At 42.1% G+C, this 24,280-nt stretch overlaps 1 protein-coding gene across 1 annotated transcript; it reads right to left on the bottom strand.

Annotated features, from left to right (window-relative positions):
• Positions 1 to 7,215: 7,215 nt before the first annotated feature.
• LOC133901649 (serine/threonine-protein kinase D6PK-like) lies at positions 7,216 to 12,304 on the bottom strand. The gene is made up of 3 exons (XM_062343085.1): positions 12,146 to 12,304; positions 11,007 to 11,958; positions 7,216 to 8,305 (listed from the first exon to the last, which is right to left on the bottom strand). Exons 2-3 carry the CDS (start codon positions 11,855 to 11,857, stop codon positions 7,453 to 7,455), a joined length of 1,704 nt encoding a protein of 567 aa, XP_062199069.1. The 5' UTR covers positions 11,858 to 11,958; positions 12,146 to 12,304; the 3' UTR covers positions 7,216 to 7,452.
• Positions 12,305 to 24,280: the final 11,976 nt, after the last annotated feature.

Genomic DNA, 24,280 nt, shown 5'->3' with positions numbered 1-24,280 from the left:
GAGGAGAGGGAGATCTAAGAGGCGACGACGGCTCGAGGTGTACTGGAGAGTAGAGGTTATCGGGAGTTGTAAACACTATGTAGGCCTTCTCCCACGCGATGAACGTGTGCTCGTTCTCTCCTATAGTGTTTGCCCCCTCCTTTGCGGGGTAGTCCACCTCAACATGGAAGTATTGGTCAACTGGCTCATCTACTTCGACGACAGCGTAGCCCTCCAGTATCAGATGTCCGTGCAATTGTTCATGGGAGCCACAGGGATAACACACGCCGGAAGCTACCTTGATGGTAATGTTCCTATCCCCAATGTGTAGTTCACACGGTGTCCGTGTTGTGATGAGGTCCACATGATAAGTGATGGAGTCAGCTCCCGAAACTCCCGTAGATGCACAGCTACTCCAATGACCACCGGGGCTGGAGCGTGCACCATCAGGAAATGCTTTCAGCCGTTCCTATTCGCTCACAATGGCACCCCGTTGACGCATGAGGGCTTGGGACACTGCTTGTGCTATTTTTTCTTTCTTATGTTCCCTCTCCTTTTTTAGCGCTTGTTCAAGTATTTCCATCATCTTAGCTTGTTCTACCACTTGTTCTGCATCTCGCACTGCATGGGATCTCTTTTGACTCTTTTAACTATCAACGTCGTCTGGGAATTCAAATTTCCAACCCATCACCCCAACGCCTCGTGTGCGACCACCATGCTCCTTGTTTCCCAGGGCCAAGGTGAGCTCGTCCCTATCCCTGTCTGGCTTGAAAGAGCCTTGTGAGGACTGCTCGTGGGCTTTCGCAAGCTTTTTTGCAAGATCTTGGGTCGCTTCCAGGTCTTTGGAGGTCGTAAAGGATAAGCTTCCATCAGACGAGTAAGAAGCACCCCTCCCAAGAAGGAAGTGTGTCGATCGTTCGCTTCAGCCCTCCTTCTCAGGCATGACACCTCTCTCTCACGGTTCATCTAGCTATTGTTGCCATTGCCTTTCTTTCCTCACGTACCAACGACTGCCGACTCTGTGGGGGTACAGGTTCTTCTTCGAATTTGCTTTGTTCACCTCACTCAACCTCTGTGCTTCTTCCGACAACTTGTACTCCGTAAAGGCTTGCTAATGATCTTCCAGGTATGGCCATTTGTGGAAATCTGGTGTTGTACCTTTCTGCACATAAGTTCTGTTCAGTGTCCCCTTCTAGTTCTTAAATGAAAGGCCCATGATCATTAGCGTCATACGCTTAACTACTTCTATATCTGTCAAATCAAGGAAGTCAAACTTCTCTAATATCTTCGGCCACAAGATGTCGTTCTTGATCGAATCAGGAACCACGTGCGGATCACCTCGTTCACCAGTCCACAATCTGTAGCTGATGGGCATGTGATCCTTAACAGCAATCCCACAAACTGACTTGTATGGCCCCAGAACTCTCTCTGGTGCAGTTGGCTCCCCTACTGGTGAGACCTCCGTGATCAAAAATCATCCCGTAGGCATCTTTGAGGGAGCACCCTCTATCAACCAGTACGCGACCCAGTCGAATGATCTGCACAGTGGGTTTGACCACAATAGGCTAGCGACCAAGTCACTTGACTGAAGGTAAGGGGCACCTCCGATCACTTCAGACATAGGCTTGGGCCTGACGTGGTCGCCCACACCTCTCAGACCACCGACTTGTATTCCCTATTCGAGGAATATGTTGTGGTGCCTCCAAAGATGTGGTGGACCATGAGATTGGCTTGTTGGTACGCCAGTGCTGACTGGTCGGAGTCGCCTCCATCCTCACCATCCTCGTTGTGCCTAGATTTATGCCCTCCAAGCTCCTTGCCGATGATACCCCGCACGACCTTACACTCGGTTGCGTCGTGGGCTTTTGTGCAGTGGATCAAGCAGTAGCCACTGCCTTTCTTCCCCTCCTTTTTCTCGAAGCGCCAGCGCGGTTAGCTAGTCTGCTCAATCACCAAGACGTCGGATGGTTCTTCCTTGCATTTGTTCTTCTTTTTCTCCTTCTAGTTGACCCCTTTGGAGGAGGTGGGCTGGTCGGAGGTCGGCCACTACCTGGCATCAATCTGATGCTCTCGGGACACAGCGGTCTATGCGCACTTGTCTGCAAGCTTGAAGAGCTTGGTAGTGCTTCAGATTTCCTTGGTGGATAGCTTCTCAACCATCTTCTGGTCACTGACCCCTCTCTTGAATGCTATGACCAATTGGATTCACTTGTGATCCTTGGAATGGTGTTTTGGCGCTTGGTGAAGCACCGGATAAAGTCTCGCAATGACTCACCTTGTCACTGCCTTGGTATAGGTCGTCATTAACCCCGAGTCGGACATAGGTCCCCTAGAAGTTGGTGAAAAAATTGTTCACACAGATCCTCCGAGGAGTGAACCGACTCATGAGGGAGGTTCATAAGCCAGAACTAAGCTGAACCGATCAAGGTGATCGGGAAATAGTTGACCATGACTTTCCTGTGACCTCCTGTAGCCTGCACCATGATGGTGTAAATCTATAGGAACTCCTCGGGGTTTGTCGAGTCATCATACTTTTCGACTAGAACCGACCGGAACTTGTCTGGTCAGTGCACCTCTCAAAGTTGTGCTAATAGGGCATTGCACCCTATTCCATAACAGGGAGTCACCCGCAGATGGGTGATGACGTGTGCTTAGGGAGAGAGAGAGAAGACAGTCACACGGTCCTAGGGATGGGATGAAGAAATCTGATGCCTCCCTACGTGGGGGAGGTGAGTGGTAGGCCTGCTTACCCTTTTTCTGCTCTCACCGGGCGCGGTCCTCGTACTCTTAGGTGGCTATCTGGCTCTGGATTACGCCGCGGAGGTCACGTTGCCGTAGAGAGTCACGTAGGTTAGAGGGTTGGCTATCCTAATGCGGTAGGGGATTCTAAGTGCTCCCCGTTACTGAGGGAGGATGAGACCTTTTCTGCTGTGGGGCCTACCACAATTCTTGGCGATCATGACCTCCATCAGTCCTAGCGACGAACGTGGTATTTGCTGCCACAGTTTGGCATCGGGCGGTCTCAACCAAGAGGGCAAGGTCATGCAACAATAGCGCTACTAGTGAACCCTTCGGTACTACTACCAGTGGGTGGCTAAGAAGTATTTGCATGGTCTACAGATTCTATGCAGGCATCATAGCCTCATAGTTGAGCTACCGAGCGTGGAGTGGCAACATATCGTGAGGGAGGGAGCCCCAGCATTTGTGCGGCGTGATGGCCAGGTGACAACGCTGCCAAAGACCACGTCCTTTGCAGCAGCTCTTCCGAACGATGTTGTGGTGGTTAGGGCTGTGTCAAAGCTTCTCCGTGCCTAGCGCTGGTTTGGTTCCCCTCTGGGCGCGTGGCCTAGGGATCATCACCGGCATCCAAAACATGGGAGCCTTAGCTGCCCCTCATTGCATGAACTATCATGCAAACTTCCTGATGAGCCTCAGAGCCTTCAGACTCCGATTCGGTGTCCCATACCTAGAGCAAACCGGGCTCATATGGGTCGTAACCCATGACGAATACCTCGCGGTGGCCGAGGTTCTCGGAACAGGACTTAGTGGTTGTCTGTTGGGAAACGGGCAAGCTACTCTAGCCTAAAACAAAAAAATTCTACCGCATTCACCTAGGAAATCATGCTAATAGGAGATCATAGATCGTTACCGCTCAACGCACAGTGCAGCAGAAGAAAAGTTGGAGTATACCGATCCAACGTCGTGCGCGTCAAACTCCTCGAGCAGCTTCTCGACCAAATCCGCGACCAGCCCCACGCAGGTGGTTACACTACTCGACCAACTCGGAGTAGGTTGTCATGCTTTTCGACCAACTCCGAGCAGGTGGTCGTGCTCCTCAACCAACTCCGAGCACATCACATTCAACTCGTCGAGAAGATCAGTGCCACAATAGCAGCAGTGCCTCTACGGTATCCACACGTACTGGACAGAAACGACGAGTGCCAATGTGCTAGCACCGCACGCGCGGCTAGGGTTTTAGGAGATTTTTGTGAAAGGTTACGGCTAGGGTTTCAGAGTGGCTCAACCTCAGCACGTCATACCCATGCCTCTCCTTATATAGAGCTTGCCAATAGGCTCCTACATTGGAAGCCCTTTAGGACTCTAATTTCTCATGGATCACAATCTAATCAAAACCCATATACGAATCTAACTCGCATGTTTTGTTCTAACCCATTAAGTGTGTGACATGTTAGGTTCATGTACAAACGGATACGACTCGGAACCCTTTCCAAACCAAAATCAATAGCGGTCCCTAGCAGGACATATTGACTCCTGAGTATACATAAAAGATTATATCGGCTGAACCTTGATATACACATGCACCGATCCCTTCGCCTCACGATACCAATCAAGTTAAAGATGAGATACGTGCCACCCTTGTGATAGCTCGGCCATTCACTCGATCAAGTAGTGGATTCATCATGATTAACTATTTAATCATATTGGTATGGTCATGCACTTTCTCGATCTAACTACCTCGAGGGGCCTAGAGATATCTCTCTCATTATCAAGAAGGGGCAAATTTTATCTTGATCACTCATATCACACGACATGTTTCATGACAAACCCGAAAACTACCTTTATGACTACCCAGTTACAGAATAGCGTTTGACAGTCTCAAAGTATGGCACTACACATTCTGGGAATTAATGACGATCTCAGGTCTAAGGATCCTGCAGGTACACTATTTGAGATAACAACTGATGGCACATCATAGATAACAATCCCAGCAGTATCTCAGGGTGGGTCTATCCAACGTCATGTTCTCTAACATAAATATCCACATTATTAACCTGATATCTCTATACCTATAATCCATAAAACGTGATCATCAATCAATACATGTGCTGGTCTTATGTATCATCATAATGATATGCGATCAGAAATCGACTAAAAATAACATCATGATATAAACAAAGAGTTTTATGAACAAGTTACATACTTACCAATCAATGTAAACGATAGTTATTCTTGAAATAACACACTATTCGATAGTACGTGAATATAGACGTGTGATACAATCATCCCTATAATTGCCTCTAGGGCATATCACCTTCATTGTCGTGGATCCGGCCATGGGTAGTCCAATCTAATCTCCAATACTTACCGAAACGTAGAAATACACCCCCTGCTTGGCGCGCCAACTGTTGAGGGTTAGTCCCTGACAATGATTCCAGGGTGTACCGGTCGATAGGCGTGTGAATGACGCTTGCGGTGTGATGAACTCAAGAACACCAGGGGTTATCTAGGTTCAAACCTCCTAAAGAATACAGCCTTACATCATGTGTATTTTGTTATGAGTGTTTGTCAACCGGTTACAGATGAGTTCCTCCTCGAATCCTAGACTCGTTCTTCTTCGTTCTCTACAAACCAAGTCCCCTCCTCTTTATATACAAGAGGAGAAGTTACATGTGGGCCCCTTTTAGTAAACCCATACCGAGCAAGATATTCTTTTCTCAAGCCATCACCACGCGGAGCATGCGCACTGCACCTTGCGTTGGTGGTACTACAGGGCGCATCCCATCCTCTTGGATGCCTCCACTCTTATTTTACTTTGGTAACCCTACCTGTCCCCTTACTATGAACCGCAAGCTTATCTGCCAAGCCGTTTCGTCCAAGCTTTCTGTGAGCCCGCCTGCGAACTCATCCACTTGCCTAGTCATTCTGCAGACCCTATCCATCTATCGCACGGCGCCAAGTCGGTCTACAAAACCCTACTCTGTAGCATTTAATGCTATGGGACGAGGCACTGTCCATCTACGATGGCCACAACCTCGGGAAGGATCACATTATATCACAAGAAGGCTAGTCGTGCAAGTCCTAATCATAATGTGTTGCAGTAGTAGTGATTGTATTGGGCTTCAAACCTTAGCTTCATCTCTCAGCCTTTGTGCTATCGACAGCACCGGGTGGGAATTGTTTTCCCTTCGGCCACTGGTACAAAGTGGGGATGAGTGGGTGCGGGCAGGGCTAGGGGATGCACGCTAACGGGTGGGCTAGACAAAAAAAATGTGTTTTTTTGTATTTCCTAATCTAGGTGTGTGGGCGGACATACTCTGGCATGCACAACCGTGCTGCACTCAGATTCATAAAACAAATGTTTGGATTGTCATCAACATAGAATTTTGCCCGAGCAACGTCCCCGGAGTTTTGCTTGAGATAGCCATACAAAGAAATTATGGCCAGCCAATATTTCTTGAGGCATGGTCAAATCTTGGCTCCAAACCAGATAATGGTCAAACTTCCTGAGTAGGCCAAATTTGGTTTGAATAAGCAGCACCATGAACCAAACACGCCAACTACTTGATATACATATAATGTGTTCTTCTAAAACAAACCATATTATGAGAATTTCGTTTTTATGGTTGGTTTCTCAGGCTGGTGTGATTGAAGTTAGGTATGTTTGGTTTTAGTGATTTAGGAGAATGTAGCAGACATGATCTCTAAGATGAGGCGTGGATAGTCTTCCAGAACTATCCCCTTTGCAAGGTTTAGATATTTAAATTGTATCGTTTGGGAGAATATACATGTATTCAAGAGAGATCACAAATGCTACCACTCATGTATAAATGATCTCTCTTCCCCAATGTAGTATAAATGAAGGGCAACATGATCAGTTGACATTTTCTTAATCATTACGCATAAGTTTAATACAACATACATTTGTGAATATGTATTGCGGCTGCCCCCGAGGCGCTCTCTTAGCCCTCCGTTGCTATGAGGGTGTGAGCCTTCATAAAAATAAAAATAAAAATAAAAAATATACATTTATGATCAAAAAGAGTATTATAAAAAAAAGGTCTTAATCTCTATACGACTGTCGTCAAGAAGTGACACGTTTTCAACATCACAAATTAGCCAAAAAAAAAACTTGAGCAATGTCCAGGTTCTAACCCTGAAACAAGATTTTCAGTGAATTGGAAAATAAAATTGGCAGTTCATCAGGCGATAATGCAAATTGGATCAAGATTAAATCAATCAGTCATTTAACATGTCACAAATGCAGTATAGCAATTTTGGAGATCCCTCAAGCTCAAACTTCATAGTGAGTACCTTACCTGCCACAGTATGCTGAATACATGTTCGAACAATGGTCCCAAGACCAACAGTGTAAGAAACAAAAATCAAACTATCATTTCAAAGGGCATGCAATTACGAAAGCTGAAATTAACCACATTATCAAGGTGCAATGAACTTCGAAATACAGCAAACGGATTGTAAAATCGCGGTTGCAGATTGAACAAAAATGTTTCCATGTTATTGGGGAAACCTAGTGCAAGGTAACCAATGAAGGATTACAAACTCCACCAGACTGAGGCTCCCATCTAATGAAATGAACTGAGGAACTTAAAGAAAAACGACAACAGGAGCATATGAATCTACATATAAAGTTATTAGAATCCAGAAAAAAAAAAGTCTAAGGGAAAAAGAAAGAACCTTACAGCTTGCACATGGGATACATAGATGACTCCACTAAAAGAACTCCAATTCAAGATAGTCTGAACCTTTCTCAGCTGCTGGCATAGCCTTCTGGCTTGATGAGGCTACTGCACGAGGGATCTCGACTGGCTTGGGGATATCTGGTGGCGTAGCGCACCTTATCAATGCCCAGTTAACACCTTCGAATAATGGGTGCTGTTTTATTTCTGTGGCTCCACGCTTATAGGCTAATCGATGCTGCGGTTCCTTGATGAGCAAGCCCCTAATCAGATCCCTAGCAGCGAAACTCACTACAGGTGATTCCGGGAACCTAAGGGGCTGTCCAACGACATTGAACAATGTTGCCCTATTCCCAGAACCTTTGAATGGTGTCTTGCCAAAAAGAAGTTCATACAAGAATATGCCAAATGTCCACCAGTCCACAGCACTTCCATGCCCCTCACCCTTTATAATCTCAGGTGCCAAGTACTCATGGGTGCCAACAAAAGACATTGACCTTGCATCTGTGGGCTCTGCAACGAGCTCAGGAAGTGGTCTGACCTGATTTGCCAGGTCAGCTTTTGCCTTCTTCTCCTTCTTGGACTTGGAGGAGAAAAAGCGTGGAGAGAAGCATGTGGTTGTCATCACACAAGATGGCTGGATGCAGGCTGGCTCAATGCACACAGGCTGCACACAGTAAGCTGGATTGCCCTTTTCGTTATCCGCACTGGGGTTAGAAGATCTGAGAAGAGTAGGGCTCACAGCACATCGGAGGGATAAATCAAAATCTGACAGCATGATATGGCCATCTTCTCTCACAAGAACATTCTCTGGCTTTAAATCACGATATATGATACCAAGCATGTGTAAGTATTCCAGAGCAAGAAGCACCTCTGCTACATAAAACCTGCATACAATGATACAACTTGATGTCAACATAAATTCTTAAACTTGACAAGGGTTTGCTGCAGCTGTCCATGACAAGACAGTCAGGCAGCCTATCATGCTAAATGCCAAGAAAGCATCAGAATAATATTACATATATTATCCAAAAGTGATGGACACATCAAGAACTCCAACTGTATCAGGAAAGCAAGGTCTACAAACTGTCAAAAGCAGCAGCATTTAATAAAGAACAAAAGAAGTTTCTCAACACACATCCATCTGATAGAAGATAATGGCGGGAAAACAATTGAGCCTGCACACTAATCATGAATACCTCGATGCTAACCAGAACCACATAAGTTAAAGAGATGTAGTTTAAAAGGTTATTCGAACAAAGGTCCCACACACGGTTCATCTCAAGCACAATCGGTACAAAAACAAAACGTAGCACGAGTAGGCAAAAGTAGTAAAATATAAATAGAGAAATTCCCTGTGTGCCACTAAGTGTTAATGAAATTCTCGATTTGCTACCAAAAAAATCAGTCCCTTCCATGCCACCAATTTAGTTTTTTCATCCCCTATGTGCCACTGCTGTTACCTCCGTTATGATGGTGATGGCACATAGGGAAAGAAAAAAATTAAGTGATGGCATGGAATGGACTATGAATTTTTTAGTGGTGAATCGAGAATTTCATTAACATTCAGTGGCACACAGGGAATTATCTCATATAAAAATTGAGAGAACTAAATTAGGCACTAGATACATACATATCCATGCCAAAAACGGATGACATGCAGAGGGTAAATTAATAGACACTTATTCCCCAAACAGTAGCAAGTAATGAGCAATTCCATATGTTGTTACTCACATACTGAAGTTGTTATGTATATGTCTGCCAATGCAATTTCACATGTTTTTAGTCTGTCTATCGATATACCTTCACCATGACAGACATGGTGGCCATGTTCATGCTCCAAAGAGATCTTGCGGAAATGGACTCTTTAAACATAAGACATGATTCAAACTCCAGAGCCAAGATGATGTTCCCTCCAGCCAAAAATAGGTATCATTTTAGATTACACGATCCAAAACATAGTCTGACACCACTTTCTATTATTATTATATATTTGTAAACCTAATAAAAAATATAATTTTATGGAATATTTTACTCTACTCATGCCATTTTCATAAAACCAATCCAAAAATTCGATTGTGCGCGTTCTAAAGTTTACTAAGATATTCAATTGAACATTTCGCTGAAAATACATTGCACAAATAAAGATACGATCGTTTATTATATCACATCTACTATCAGAATAAATATTCCATGCTTACACCTTTCAGGGACTACATAACTAGATATTGCACATGGATGTGCTTTTTTCCTTGGAGATCAGGTGGTTGATGTTTTCTTCTTTTCACCATGTTGCTCATGTAGGTTGTTAACTCGGCAGTAAACAATAATCATTTCAGAGAGAGAAAGAGAACAGAGCAGCTACAAGCTCTATATGCAATAGAAAACAAACCATATACAGAAGCAGCACAATGTTTAAACTTGTAAAATTTCAAATAATTTGAACACCAAAAAAGAGATAAAATAAAACAAATGATTACATCCTAATAAACTTTGTATCTGACATGGAACAATCTGAAAGTCCAAAGACCTCTAAGCAAACAATGGTAACAAGAAACTCTTGCATGATAGGCCATCCCAAGTCCCAACAACCTCATTTAACAACAGAGTCACTTCCACATCAAATGCGCATGTCTACTGACAATGACAAATATATACAGATTTCAGTATTTTTGTGCTCCACTGTACCTTCAGATTTTAACATACAGCAGTGCTCAATTTTTCAACAAGCAAATAAGCAATAGCAACAATTCAATTTCAACAGTTCATTGGTAACATCAACTAGAGATGCAATCCAAAGCACTTCTCAAAAAATCAGTAACTGTTAACAATGAAGATGATCCGCACAAAAGAACGCATGTCGCTAGTAGAAATAATAAACTCCAGGACAACTGTACAGTTCACATAACCAAAAACCCAGTATTTGATATTTTAACAGCGTAACAGTATAAGTCCAGAACAAATAATGCTAGCTAAATTGCAAATACAGGCACATGAAAGGAAACATATTTTATAACTAACTTTCATGCGGTTGAAATAGTGGACAGAACAATATAAGCACAGGACCAGCGACCAATGAATAAACATGAGTGAGGCGATGATGCTGAAAACGATGTTGTCCACAATAAAGAATACAGTAAGGACATAAATTAAGGTTATCCTCTAAATTTTGGGACTAGATATTAAAAGTGAATGAACTAACAACTTATCCAAATCACAATATTTATTACTCCCTTTGATTGCAAATATAGGTCGTTTTAGCCTCCTCAACTATTCTCTAAATGTAAGTCATTCTCAAACTTCTATGCACTTTTTTCTCTTTTGTTCCCTTCTTGCCCTTGTTCAATGAATGCTACCACTCTCACAAATTAATGAGTTATCTTTTCCAATACAGAATAAATAAAGGGCAACAAGGTCATTTGATCTACTTTCTTAATCCTTGTGCACAAGTCTAAAACGACCTACATTTGCAATCGGATGGAGTATATACCAACTGAATGCTTTATCAAAAAGGAACAGTAGCTCATGAATGAAAGACTTTTCATGAATAGCTCTCAATCAACAAAAGATTGAAAACAAGGCACTTACTTGGCAGCTTGTTCAGGGAAATATTTGCCAGGCTGCTTTTGCCTTAGGGTATGCAGGTCACCTCCAGGGCAGAACTCCATCACCAAGCATGAGAATTTATCCGTCTCAAAGTGAGTGTACAATGTTGGAAGAAAGGGGTGGTCCAGACACTGCAATATCTCCCTTTCAGTCTGTGCTCTCAGCAGTTTTTTGCGGCTCGCGAGAGATGCCTTGTCCATAATCTTCATGGCAAAGTAGCATTTTGTGCCACTAAGTTCTGATAAATACACGCTGCCAATGTCACCACAGCCAAGCCTCTTGAGCAGCCTGAAATGACCAAGCCCTATCGATCCTTCTTTAGTTCGGACTGCCTGAATCGATTCCCACCTTGAATCATTCGACTTGTGAGGTTTGCTGACACTGCTGCATATGCTGCTACAGGTGCTCTCATCGCTCACATCACTGCCACCACTGGCCCGATAAAGGCTACTCTTGTCGCTCTCGATCAAATCAGCAGCCTGGCCGCTGACCTTTGCACTCCCACTGGCTTTCGACAGGTTGCTTGCTCTGTCACTGCATTTAGCAGATACCGAGCTATCCTTGACACTCCCACACAGTGAATTCTTCTCAGCATACTCAATGTCATCCAGCTTCACAGAACCATCAGCAGAATTGCAGCTATTCTTACTGAGTTCTTTCACCCCACTTGATGCAGCTACGTCGTCTGCTGCAGTTTCACTCGGCGAAGCAGGGCCTGCTTTCACAGTCGGTCCCTTGGACTGCCTCTGAGGAGTCAATGGCGCGGCGGATTCCACCACGGTTTTATCGCATTTCTTTTCGGCAATTATTTCAGGAGCGGCCTCCGAAGCCATCACAGAATTCCCTTAAGAATTCCTTAAGGAGACAGCCACACGCCTCCTCCCATCACCACGGGCGACTGACCAATCAAGAACCGGAGAGGCGAAATCCAATCCTACCACAGAGATTGCGCACAGATTAGATTGGGGGAAAGGGATATGGATCGAAGAAATGATCAGGAAATAAACCAAGAATCAAGAAATGCCCAAATACTAGTCGGATGGATCTGAGATTGAGCCCCCCCCCCCCCCCCCATTAGAAGAAATCGGATGCGGCGTTAGGGTTAGGAGAGGATTGCTTACAAGATGCTGCCTCGGGAGCTCGATGTCGCCGCTCGCCTCCGTCGCCGCTCGCCTCCGCCGCCGGTTGGTTGGGGAGGAGATCGAGAAGGGCGGTTCCCCACGGGGAGGAGGTGGTGGTGACAGTGGAGGGAAGGGAAGGGCGAAATAAATGGGAGAAACTAAAAAAAGGAATGAATATCCCGTACAGTTTTATAAGAGTGAAAAAATAATTAAGGTCTGCTTGACAGAGGGTTTTTACATGAATTCTAAGGAACTAAATCTAAAATAATTACCTAAAAACTTAAAAATAAAACTTTCGTAGCAATTGCTAACTAAATGAGGGGTTAGAAAGTATCGATGATCAGACCCAATTGCAAAAATTGATATTTGATCTTAATTAAAAGGTCAATTTAAGGAACCAACTCTTTTTTAAGGAAAGGGTGAAATTTTATTAGATCACATTAAGGTTATAATCTGCTACGACAAGCAATCAACAAAATCTTGGTTGCCCTCTCGTTCATCTAAGGTTGTATCCACATCAACGTTTTTAAAGCATCCATTTAGTCATGATTAGTTATGATTAGTCGGCTTAATCGGTATTTGAACCTCGACTTGGTCCTCTGAAGCACGATCAAGAACCTAGTCATCTGCTTAGTCATCAACTAAGCATCCAGCTTACTTGAGGACGACTTGTCTGGCAAGAGAAAAGAGCAAGTTAGACTTGATGTGCTTTTGGACTATTTGGGTTTAGATGATCTGAGCCTATATATATAAAGAGGTATGCTATGCTCTGCCTCCTCTCTCTCAATCTCTCTGCATAGAGTCGCCGCCTAGGCCATAGCCTGAGCGAGAGAACGAAATTTCTCCCACCCAGGCTAGCTCGCCGTCGCACTTGCCTTCGACTAGTGGCTAGCCCACCGTCACCATTTCTCCTCCTCTCTTGTGCCTCTCCCTATCTATCCAAGTGCCCCTGCAGTCCCGTCGGTCCCAAGCTGCCTCTGCAATCCGTGCAGTACTGAACTCAAGCAGCTGCACTGCAAGTCTGCCACAGAGCTAAAACTGTTGCTAGTCCTCTGATGCAACAAAGCTGAAGATGAGCTACTTCTCATCCTCCTCCAATGGTTAGTACACCTCCTCCTCCTTCATCTTCTTGAATCTTGCTACTTTGCTCTCAGTAGCTAAATAGATGATGCTCTGCTCTTATTTCAATAGCTGATGATTCAGCTTAGATTTTTGTAGAAATTTCAGTAGTTGAATAGCTAGTTGATGCTTTGCTCTCATTTCAGTAGCTAAATAGCTAGTTGATGCTCTGATCTGCACTGGGTAGATGTTTTGCTTTGCTCTCGGTACATGTTTACAGCTAGCAATTAGATTTCTAGTAGCAGATGATCTGTTGTGTGATATCAGCCTCTAACTTAGATTCTTTAATGATTGTTGTGTATCTGCAGATCAGCGTGCGCTGGTGGAAATGCTATTCCCTAAACCTGAATGTCACACCCAGTTTTAACGGACAAAACGATATGTGGCTTATGTGTGCCCAAGATGTTTAACACATATAAGGATGTCACAGGTGAAGTAACAAAAATAATACTTTTATAGAATAAACATTTAACTTTTACAACAATTGACATATATTATCTGCTATGTAGATATCTGCAGCGGAAAAGAAGCATTGGTGCCCAACAACATCGCAGGCAACCGACCGGGAGATACGCGTCTAAAACGTCACAACATCATCTTGATAATCTTCAACATCTTCACTCACTGAGCAGCACCAAACATGTCGTATGGTATAGGGAAAATAGCAAGTGTGAGCATATGACGTGCTCAACAAGTGTATAAGAGAATAATGATATGCAGGCTTATATCAAGGACAAGCTAACATATGGTATATTTGCATAAATACGAGTAAAGTAAACAGTAATGTTATTGAAAAGCATTAAGCAGTTGTTAAGTGAGTGTAACCCAAAAGAACCAATAACTATCACTCAAGGCTACCCACCTTACAAACCATAATCATCTCATATCACCAGATCGTATCCATAACCATAACCATAACTTAAACCAACTAATCATGTGAGGATCCAAGTCTCTTATGACCTTGAGCACGGATGATACATCAGATTTTACACTCTGCAGAGGTTGTCCAATTTTTCCCACGAGTCAATGCATTCCATCTTGCCGTGTTTGTAAGACACTTAATACATGCAAGTGATGTGCTGCCAAGAAATTATTGTATGATATTTACCACTAATCAGAGCCTAATCTAGTATGCATCTGCCCACTAGGTTTCACTACCAGGGATTAAAAAAAGGCCGCAGCATGTCCAACCTAGAAGTCCTCTTTTGTGCTGACTCGACACACACTGGATAGAACTCTAACTAGTATGTCACGTCTTACCCATATTGGTTTCATGGTTGGTACGGTACTTCTAGGGTTGTCGCTTCACGAATCCGTCCTTACTTAGGTTACTTGAGCAAATACTAAACCAACAATATAACTATGATCACTATCACAACACCACTATGCTCAAGGCCTAAGGTTCCATATTTATATTCCATTAACTAATTAATCATCATTGTTGTATATATTCATTAGTCAAGTATAAGACACTTTCTAACATTCTAACCACTATTGCTAAGCATTACTACCCATGAAAGACATCTAACCGTAAACCACTTAGGCTTCAAAAAATGATAAGGGAATATCTAGGTAAAACCCTAACATAGGTGACTACCCATCAAATTGACATTGCATGCAATTTGTAAAATAAAATATTTAAAAATATAGGTTCAAGATGATCAAGAAGTACACTTGCCTTTTACCCAACGCTGCACAGTGTTGATGAAACATTAGTCTTGAAGTCCCTCGAACTATTCTGGAATGTTATCGACTAATCACAATAACTACCGACAAACAACACTAAGAACAACATACCAAATATCATCAAAACACTTTAAAATACTATGATTGGATAGGTATGATTTAGAAATATTTAGGTGAAAGAATTGTCTAAATCGGAGTTAATGTGAAAGAGAACGGGCTTTCGAAAGATGTATTAGGCTAAAAAGAAAAATTAGTTTACTGGAGTTATCTTCCTATAGGAAAAGATTTTATTGTGCAATCATTGTGTCAGACTTGACAATGTCATTGTGCATGGTTCAAGAAGTATAGGGCTAACTAAACTAAGGAGGATGATGTAGTGCTGACTTGGCATGTTATGCAAGCATCGACTTGGATTAAAGAAGAGGTGTGCTGAGGTCTAGTCTCGACCACCCCTGATCAAATGGCCGGGGTTACGTTTCTAGGTTAAGGATACTACCGGTAAGTCTGTATAACGGCGATGGCTCCAATTTTGTCGAAGACAGTGATCGGAGGCGTGGCCACTGACATTGACATTGGGTTTCGGTGGCATTTCAGTGAAATGAGGGAAGCATGGTGTATAATGTAGAAAGGCTAACTCAAAGGAATAGTCATTTTTGGAAGAGGTCGTCCGAGGTAGCAGCAAAAAGCGATGACTACTGCTAGGTTTGGTGGTGACAGCGAATAGATGCAGCAACAAGGATGCTCATGTTTCCGGAGATTGACTATGAATTTTGAGGAACCATCTAAACAAAGACGTTCATATTTTCCTGAAACATAATGATATAGCACGGGTTTGGGCAGATCATCCCCTGGGAGGAAGAATGATTAGCATAGATGAGACGGATGATGGCTGCAACATGCTACAGTAAGCAACCACGTTCTAGTCATGTCGCTCATCAAATGGTGAAGTACTCCTAGGTTAACATAGAAGACTCTATGGGACACGCCGTGACGCTAATGGCACATCCATACGGCTTCTGGATTGATGGAGAACCCAACAGCAAACTCACTACACGCGCAGAACACGTCCAGAATGGGGCAACGAGCACGACGATTGCGTTTTGGGGGGCATCGGTGCTCTAATAGCCGATCTAGTTAGTGAGGGCATGGGACACATCCTGGGGAACGATCTGGACAAAGGGTATGGTGATTCCACCTATGGTCGGTCGGGAATGTTGATGCCAATTGGCAATAGCGTGGTTGTCCACGACGGCGACGACCGTGGTGGCGTAGATCGGGCTTTGGCCTGGGCTAGGGCTTGGCTAGAGACTTAGTATAATGATAAAAGAGGAGTAAGGGAGGAGAAGGAAGGGTCCTCACCTTGCTTTGATGGTCGAAGAAGGATGATTCATGGAGATGACGACGTAGCGCATCACGGGCGGCAGGGACGCAGCACTGTCGAACGACGGTGCACAAGCAGGGCAGCAGCAGTGTCTAGGGATTGGAGTCATGGAATAGGGGCATGAGAGGGCATGAAACTCTTATTTATAGGGCTAGGGTCCGCTGGTTGAGATGGAGTCCTAGCCGGACACGACTCTGGTTCGAGTTCGAGTCAGTTACGGTTTCCTTTTTTGTAACCCTCTATTCCGATGATGATATCTCCATCGTTCGGACTCCAAATTGGATGTTTTTAGAATCTATCTTATAGTACTCAAAAAGATCTACAACTTTAGTATTCATTGGAACTTCTAAAAACGTCATATTGATTTTTCAAAAATGCATCACAAGATAAACTATTTAAACTCAGACTTATCTGTGCAGTACTGATTTCGGGGGCCATAACTCCTAGCTCCATTATCCAAAGGGGACTTTCATAGGTTTAAATCGAAGCTCTCGACGAGACCTAAAACTTTGGTATTATCAAGATTTATATTTGATGCTGTCTTGAACTCTGAAACTGCATGGGAAGAGGAGGCTGTCCAGGACTCCGCAAATATTTACAGATTTCATGGATCCTTTTGTTGAGCCTTCTAAAAGACTTGGCTAAGAGTTTGGACTTGAGCGAGATTAAGCCTAATGACACTTTAGGTATATATAAGGTTTAGAAAAAAAACTTTTGTAGAGAAATTTGAACAAGATTTGAATTGAACTAGAGAAGGATTAGATATGATCAATGATTGAATAGATAATGAATTCAAGAATTTTGAATTCCAACCATTAAGATCATTAACTTATTCACTATTGACTTTTACAAAAACCTTTTCAAAACCTTTTTCACTCAAAACACCAAAGAGAAAGAAAGGAAAAAATAACTCTAATGCATTTACCTAGCTCCTAACATAGCTCAGCATGCAATGTATACAAAATAATAACCTATATTGATTGATTGATTAAGAAAATAGGTTTTAAACCTATTCTATTGGTGAAGCTATTTAATAATCTTGGAAAATTTTAAAAAATTGTAAACTCTGAAAATTAGGGTGTTACAAATCTATCCTCCTTAAAGGAATCTCGCCCTCAAGATTCGAGCAGATCAAAAAAGAGATAAGGGATCTTGATCTTCAAGTTTTCTTTTCACTTTCTAAATTGCTTTTTCTTCTCGGTGTTAACCTCATTTCCCTGACATACTCGGCTCACTTTGCTTTTGACGGCTTTCGTAACTGTCTCGACAAATCTTGATTGATTACCCTGAGTATGTTGGATGTTCTTGAATATTCCATTCCTAGTATCTTCAACTATCTCTGATGTATTGTTCTAACTTTTTTGACATGTGTCACATAGGACCATATACTTTGCTACACCACTCTTGTTTCCATACTACCGATAATAATCCTTGAGATCATGATATATCTTAGTGCTTTATGATTCATGATAATTTCGTAGCTTTAGCACTCCTGATATGTTTCCTTTATTTTTTTAACGTTCTTCTCATCTGTTGATTGACCTTGGCGGACCCTTGAAGATTTAGTAAGGCATATCCTAATTCTAAGGAAAGAGTACTTATTATTAGCATTCACTCCTGGGGTTGGAGTGCAACTTCTAGGTATTGTCTTTACTTTGGCACACTTTATTACTTCATTACACTTGCTCACTAGCCATTCCTAAGAACAACTTCTACACCTTCGGATTCCAGAACCAACAGATTGACTAGAAAGTATACCCCGCTTAAGAAGAGTGGACTTCTTTGACACGCATTTTCAGTTCTTGGTAAGAAGACAGACTAGAGATGGAGCGGAGAAACATTAATAACTCCCGGTAGAACAAGGGGAAATAAATTTCCATTCATGGTTTGATGATAATTGATACGAAGAGAAGGCATAAGGAGATTTCAACATCGGATCCATATTATTACAAGGTTGCATCTGACATGGAATATCACTCTCACCTTTTCGATTCCTACTGAGCTTCTTTGGGCTTGACATTATCCTATTGAGCTTGACTATCTTAAGTTGCTGCTTGAATATCGTGATGGCCTAAATGCTGAATTGAGGTCTTCATATGGGGTTGATAGTTGATCTGGTTCCAGGTGAAGTACTTCTTGGGACATCTTTTGACCCAGTGTATAGGGTCTCCACAATGAAAACACACTCCTTTTGTAGTAGAACCCAGGGGTTTGCTTCCCCCCAGATTTGTAGAGTGGGAAACCTGAATATTGGGACATGGAAGGGGAGCTTTTTCTGCCGTATCATCCTTTTCTTAACTGATGGGAGTGCCTTGTTGCACTGACCCAACTTGATTTTCTCACTTATTGAATCGTTTGGCCCCGTTCGATTAAAATTCGTTCAAGTGATCACCCAATCGCTGATGTTTAGATCCCAAGGATTGCTTTACGTCTTGGTGTTTTGCTGTCCACAATTGTTCTGAGCGAGCATCTGACTTCCCTTATATGCTTGAGGTTGAGGCCCATATTGATTGTTGGAACAGAACGTAGATCTTTACTGACGAGCTTGAGTTGACACACAAGGACGTGCGTTGTTTTCTTGTCCTTGGAATGACAACTTCTATTCTTAATGTTGTCCTGCTGACTATGTTCGTCTCATGCACTCAGAGCTTTAGTGATATGTAGTAGATTTTCCATATTCTGAGCTATGCCCTGAAAGATATGGGTCAATGTTGTCAAGAGTTGTTCCTTGTTGACTTGTGGTGGCACCTACTGATTGATGTCTTTGTTGTTGTTGGTACCTTGACCAAGCTGACCTTTCTTTGTGTTCACCATCTGATCGGAATTGAAGAAGAATGGGGCAAGAAAAGAAAGGACTAGAAGGAGAAAACTCAACTATACTATTAGCTATAGGTCCCACAATGTATTCTAGCACCCAAACAGAAAAACCAAATCATACAAGGCACACAACACACACTAACAACATCGCTCTAACGTTTCTAAAGGCTAGCGGATAAAACCTTCTATGACTCGAAAAACTAAAGCTGAAAGCGGCATAGAGGTAGATCTTCATGTCTTCAGTGTTGTGGTAGATGATTCTTCCTTGTAATGATGAATCTTTAACTCCAAATTTGGAAATCTTCAAGCCGGTAGAAGCGTCAAATGAGATCTTCAAGAGCATCATTCTCAACAAAGTAACCAGGATGGCTAAAACTTTTGAAAGGGGGAGTGTTAAAATTTTATTTTGCTCAATAGATTGGAGTAGGTAAATAGAGAGAGAAACTGAGTGGTCAAAAAAGCACAGAGATAGGTTTTTCAAAATAGGTTTTTAAAATATGACTTTATGGTACGACCATTCTATTTAGGTTGGCGTCCTACGGTCAGTATGGCTCTGATACTACCTCTGTCACACCCGGTTTTAACGGACAAAACCAGATGTGGCTTATATGTGCCCAAGATGTTTAACACACATAAGAACGTCACAGGTGAAGTAACAAAAGCAATACTTTTATAGAATAAATGTTTAACTTTTACAACAATTGACATATATTGTCTTCTATGTAGATATCTGCAGCAGATGTAGATATCTGCAGCGGAACAGAAACACTGATGCCCAACAACACCATGGGCAACCGACCGGAAGACACGTGTCTAGAACATCACAACCTCATCTTGATAATATTCAATATCTTCACTCACTGAACAGCACCACACATGTCGCATGATATAGGCAAAATAGCAAGTGTGAGCACATTACGTGCTCAACAAGTGTACAATAGAGTAATGATATGAATGCTTATATCAAGGACAATCTAACACATGATATATTTGTGTAAATTCGAGTAAAGTAAACTGTAATGTAATTAAAAAGCATTAAGCAGTTGTTAAGTTAGTGTAACCCAAAAGACCCATAACTATCATAAAAGGCTACTCACCTAGCAAACCATAACCATCTCATATCACCAGATCGTATCCATAACCATAACCATAACTCAAACCAATTAATCATGTGAGGATCCAAATCTCTCATGACCGTGAGCACGGCTGATATATCGGATTTTACACTCTTCATAGATTATCCAGCTTTCTCCACTAGTCAGTGAATTCCATATTACCGTATTTACAAGACACTTAACACAAGCCAGTGGTGTGCCGCCAAGAAATCATTATATGCCATTTATCACTAATTAGAAACTAATCCAGTATGAATCTACCCACTAGGTTCCACCGCCAAGGATTACAAAAAGGCCATAGTGTTTCCAACCTAAAAGCCCTCTTTTGTGCTGACCCAACACACGCTGGATAGAACTCTAACTAGTATGTCACGTCTTACCCATATCGGTCTCATGGTTGGTACAATACTTGTTGGGTTGTCGCTTCACGAACCGGTCCTTACTTAGCTTACTTGAGCAAATACTAAACCAACAACATAACCATAATCACTATCACAACACCACTATGCTCAAGACCTAAGGTTCCATGTTTCTATTCCATTAACCAATTAATCATTATTGTTGTATATGTTCATTTAGTTAAGTACAAGACACTTTCCAACATTCTCGATAGCATAGCTAAGCATTACTACCCATGAGAGACACCTAACCATAAACCACTTAGACTTTAAGGAACGATAAGGGAATATCTAGGTAAAACCCTAACATAGGTGACTACCTATCAAATTGACACTGCATGCAATTTATAAAATAAAATATTTAAAAATATAGGTTCAAGATAATCAAGAAGTACACTTGCCTTTTACCTAACGCTGCTCAGTGTTGACGAAACATTGATCTTGAAGTCCCTCGAACTATTCTGGAACGCTATCGACTAATCACTGGAACTACCGATAAAAAACATAAAGCAAACACTAAGAACAACATACCAAATATCATCAAAACACTATGGTTAGATAGGTATGATTTTAGAAATATTTAGATGAAAGAATCGTCTTAATCGGAGTTAAGGTGAGAGACAACGGGCTTTCGGAAGATGGATTAGGCTGAAAAGGAAAGATTGATTTATTGGAGTTATCTTCCAATGGGAAAAGACTTTATTGTGCAATCATTGTGTCAAGCTTGACAGCGTCATTGTGTATGATTCAAGAAGTATTGGGCTGACTAGACTAAGGAGGATGATGTGGTACTAACTTGGCATGTTATGCAAGCATCGACCTAGATTAAAGAAGAGGTGTGCTGAGGTTTAGTCTCGACCACCCATGATCAAATGATCGGGGTTACGTTTCTAGGTTAAGGATACTACCAGTAAGTCTGTATAACGGAGACAGCTTGGATTTTATCGAAGACAGTGATCGGGGGCGTGGCCACTGACATCCCTAGTAGCTAAAGCCATAGCTGAACTACTAGCAAATCTTGCTGCCCTAGCTCAAGATCCTAAGAGGAAGGCTCACTCTAAAGACCCGGGATGGAAGTATGGGTTCTGGCTAGAATTAGGGAAGAAGGAATCGGTGCAATGCATATTCTGCAAAAAGATAGTAACTACAAGAATTAAAAGATCCAAGCAGCACCTTGCTAGGGGTTATGCTGATGTCTTGGTTATTTTGCAACTCCTAGACATGTGTCATTTCCATTTGAGAACTTGTTTAATTATGTACTTGTTGGCTGCTATGGTTGCTGCCTTGATGGCTTAATTATTTGTTCTATTCCTTCATATTTTTTTATATGCTCTACTACTTTTAACATTATTTTACATGTCTAATTGTACAGCTAATTACTTCTTTCTTTGTTGTTTCAGCAGTAAGTCAACAAGTCAGCAAAGATCCAAAGACACTCTGGACAAGCAAGTGACCATGCTTGATGCTTGTTTTGTTTACCAATTTATATAATGTCTTTGTGCAGTGTGCATTGCTGCTATAGTAATGCAGCCTAATAGTACAATACTGATTACTGAATTAGTACAATTTATAATAGTGATTAACTACTTATATAGTTATACACTTATACTATAGTACATGGTACATCCTGGGTAGCAGGATGACTTTACTGCTCGACTAGCTGACTAGCCACTGACTAATCGGACCTAATCGACGACTAATCGTGCTTAGTTACCTAGTCGGTGCCCTTACGATTAGGCTCAACTAGCCGATTTGAAAACATTGATCCACATATGTGCATGTATGTCAATCACCCTTTTTAAGCGAATACTAGAGCTCCTAGCTATATTAAAATTTGGCTATGTGTCTACCTTCCAAACTGTCGAAAAATCAAGGTAAAGTATAAAAATGGCTCACTAAACATGCAGCAGACATGTAACCACCCTAGTGCATCCTAGTTAAACAAAAATGGTGGAATTGAAAAAATTATAATATCACCAAAAAACAAATTTTATTCGACAAGTAAAAAAATGGTGAAACAAATAACCATTAGCTACGACAATCGATGAGAGACATAGCAGCAGGAAATGATGAAGGCAAAGTGATGTGTTTGTTTTGGAAAACTCACTGGATTGATGTCACACCTAAAAAACCTAATATAGTTATTAAACATATATGCGTATCATGACATCATGCTTCATGTTATTGGTTTTGATTTAAGTATTTAAACACATTTAAAAAATGTTACTATTGATCAATGTGTGTTTCCACCAGATATATATTAGAGTGGAAATCGTTTAGAGATAGTTAGGAATACCCTAAAGTCATTTAGGAAGGAAAAGAAAAGGAAAAGGAAGAAACAAGAAAAAGAATGAAGGCTTTTAGCATGTGGGCCCTACTCACGGTCTGATCGGGACTCCCCGCAGTCAGACTGCTAGAGTGCAGAGGCATCACTTAAAGCCATCGATCAACTTGTAGCAAACATGGATCTCTTAGAGCATGTATGTGATTTTAGTGAATAATGACAATATAATCAATGGGACTGATATGTTTGTCAAGTATATGTTTTAGTAGGTCTCATGGATGCGATACATAAAGAAGCCACCGAATCCAGGATAAAGATTGGTTGAATTAGAGAAGTTTTAGAAAAAATGTGCACAACGGATGGTCCGAAGATAGAGGTATTGTACATGCTAGAGCTTTTCATCTCATAGCACTTGTATACGCTGGATGGTCCGACGCTTGAAGTTGGCAACGCCAGAGTATTTCTGTCATAGGGAATAAAATCGAAGAACACGCCGGAAGGTCCGGCGATATGAAGTTGAATACGCCGAAGTATTTTTTTTTTTAGAGAAGGCTGCAAGTGTCAAAGAGTGAAGATCAACACACCAGATGGTCTGGCGCCCTGAAGATCAACACGCCAGAGTATTTTGTACAGACAAGCAGTGACTCGGTCTTGCTCAAGTGTATAAGCCAGATGATTTGGTGATGGAGCTGGTGAACACGCCAGAACACCAGGTGTTCACAAAAGGTTTGAGTGGGGATCTAACGACTAGTTTTTGAAGGATGTACACGCCGAATGGTCCGGTGTACAATGATGTTTACACCGGATCATCCAACGTATATAGTAAAGTTGAGCCATTAGGGGCAACGACTAGTCCGTGGGGTTGAAGCTATAAATACCCCTTCACTCGGTCATTTGAAGGTGTGGTAATGTGCTGGAGTCCAAAGAAGCTCATAGACACTTGAGAAGATATTCAAGCCACCAAAGTGCTAAAAGTGATCATCCAAGGCATTGAAGCACATGAATAGAAAGTTACTAGAGAGACTTGTTGCTAAGTGTTGCTGCCTAGAGAGGGGATTAAGGAGTGATACTACATTGTACCAAGTGGTACGTCAGTACCTTAGGCTATTGGTGGCTCAAGCTTGTTGACCCTCTGACTTGGTGTGGAGCGACAGCAAGAAGCTTCTATATGGACACGAAAACCTTTTCCATGGTGGCTCAAGCTACGAAGTGATGACGGTGACAAGTGACCAAAAGAGAGGCTTGGTGTGAGCCTTGCCTTTGTGGCTTGGTAGCTCAAGCGCTGTGACTGAAAAAAATCTTTACAACTGGGAGTATATCCTTGGTGGAGCTCTC

This window comes from Phragmites australis, chromosome 20 (genome assembly GCF_958298935.1).
Source record: "Phragmites australis chromosome 20, lpPhrAust1.1, whole genome shotgun sequence".
Lineage (NCBI taxonomy): Eukaryota > Viridiplantae > Streptophyta > Magnoliopsida > Poales > Poaceae > Phragmites > Phragmites australis.
Note: the sequence above shows the minus strand (reverse complement) of the source record. Positions and strands in the feature narration are given on the sequence as shown.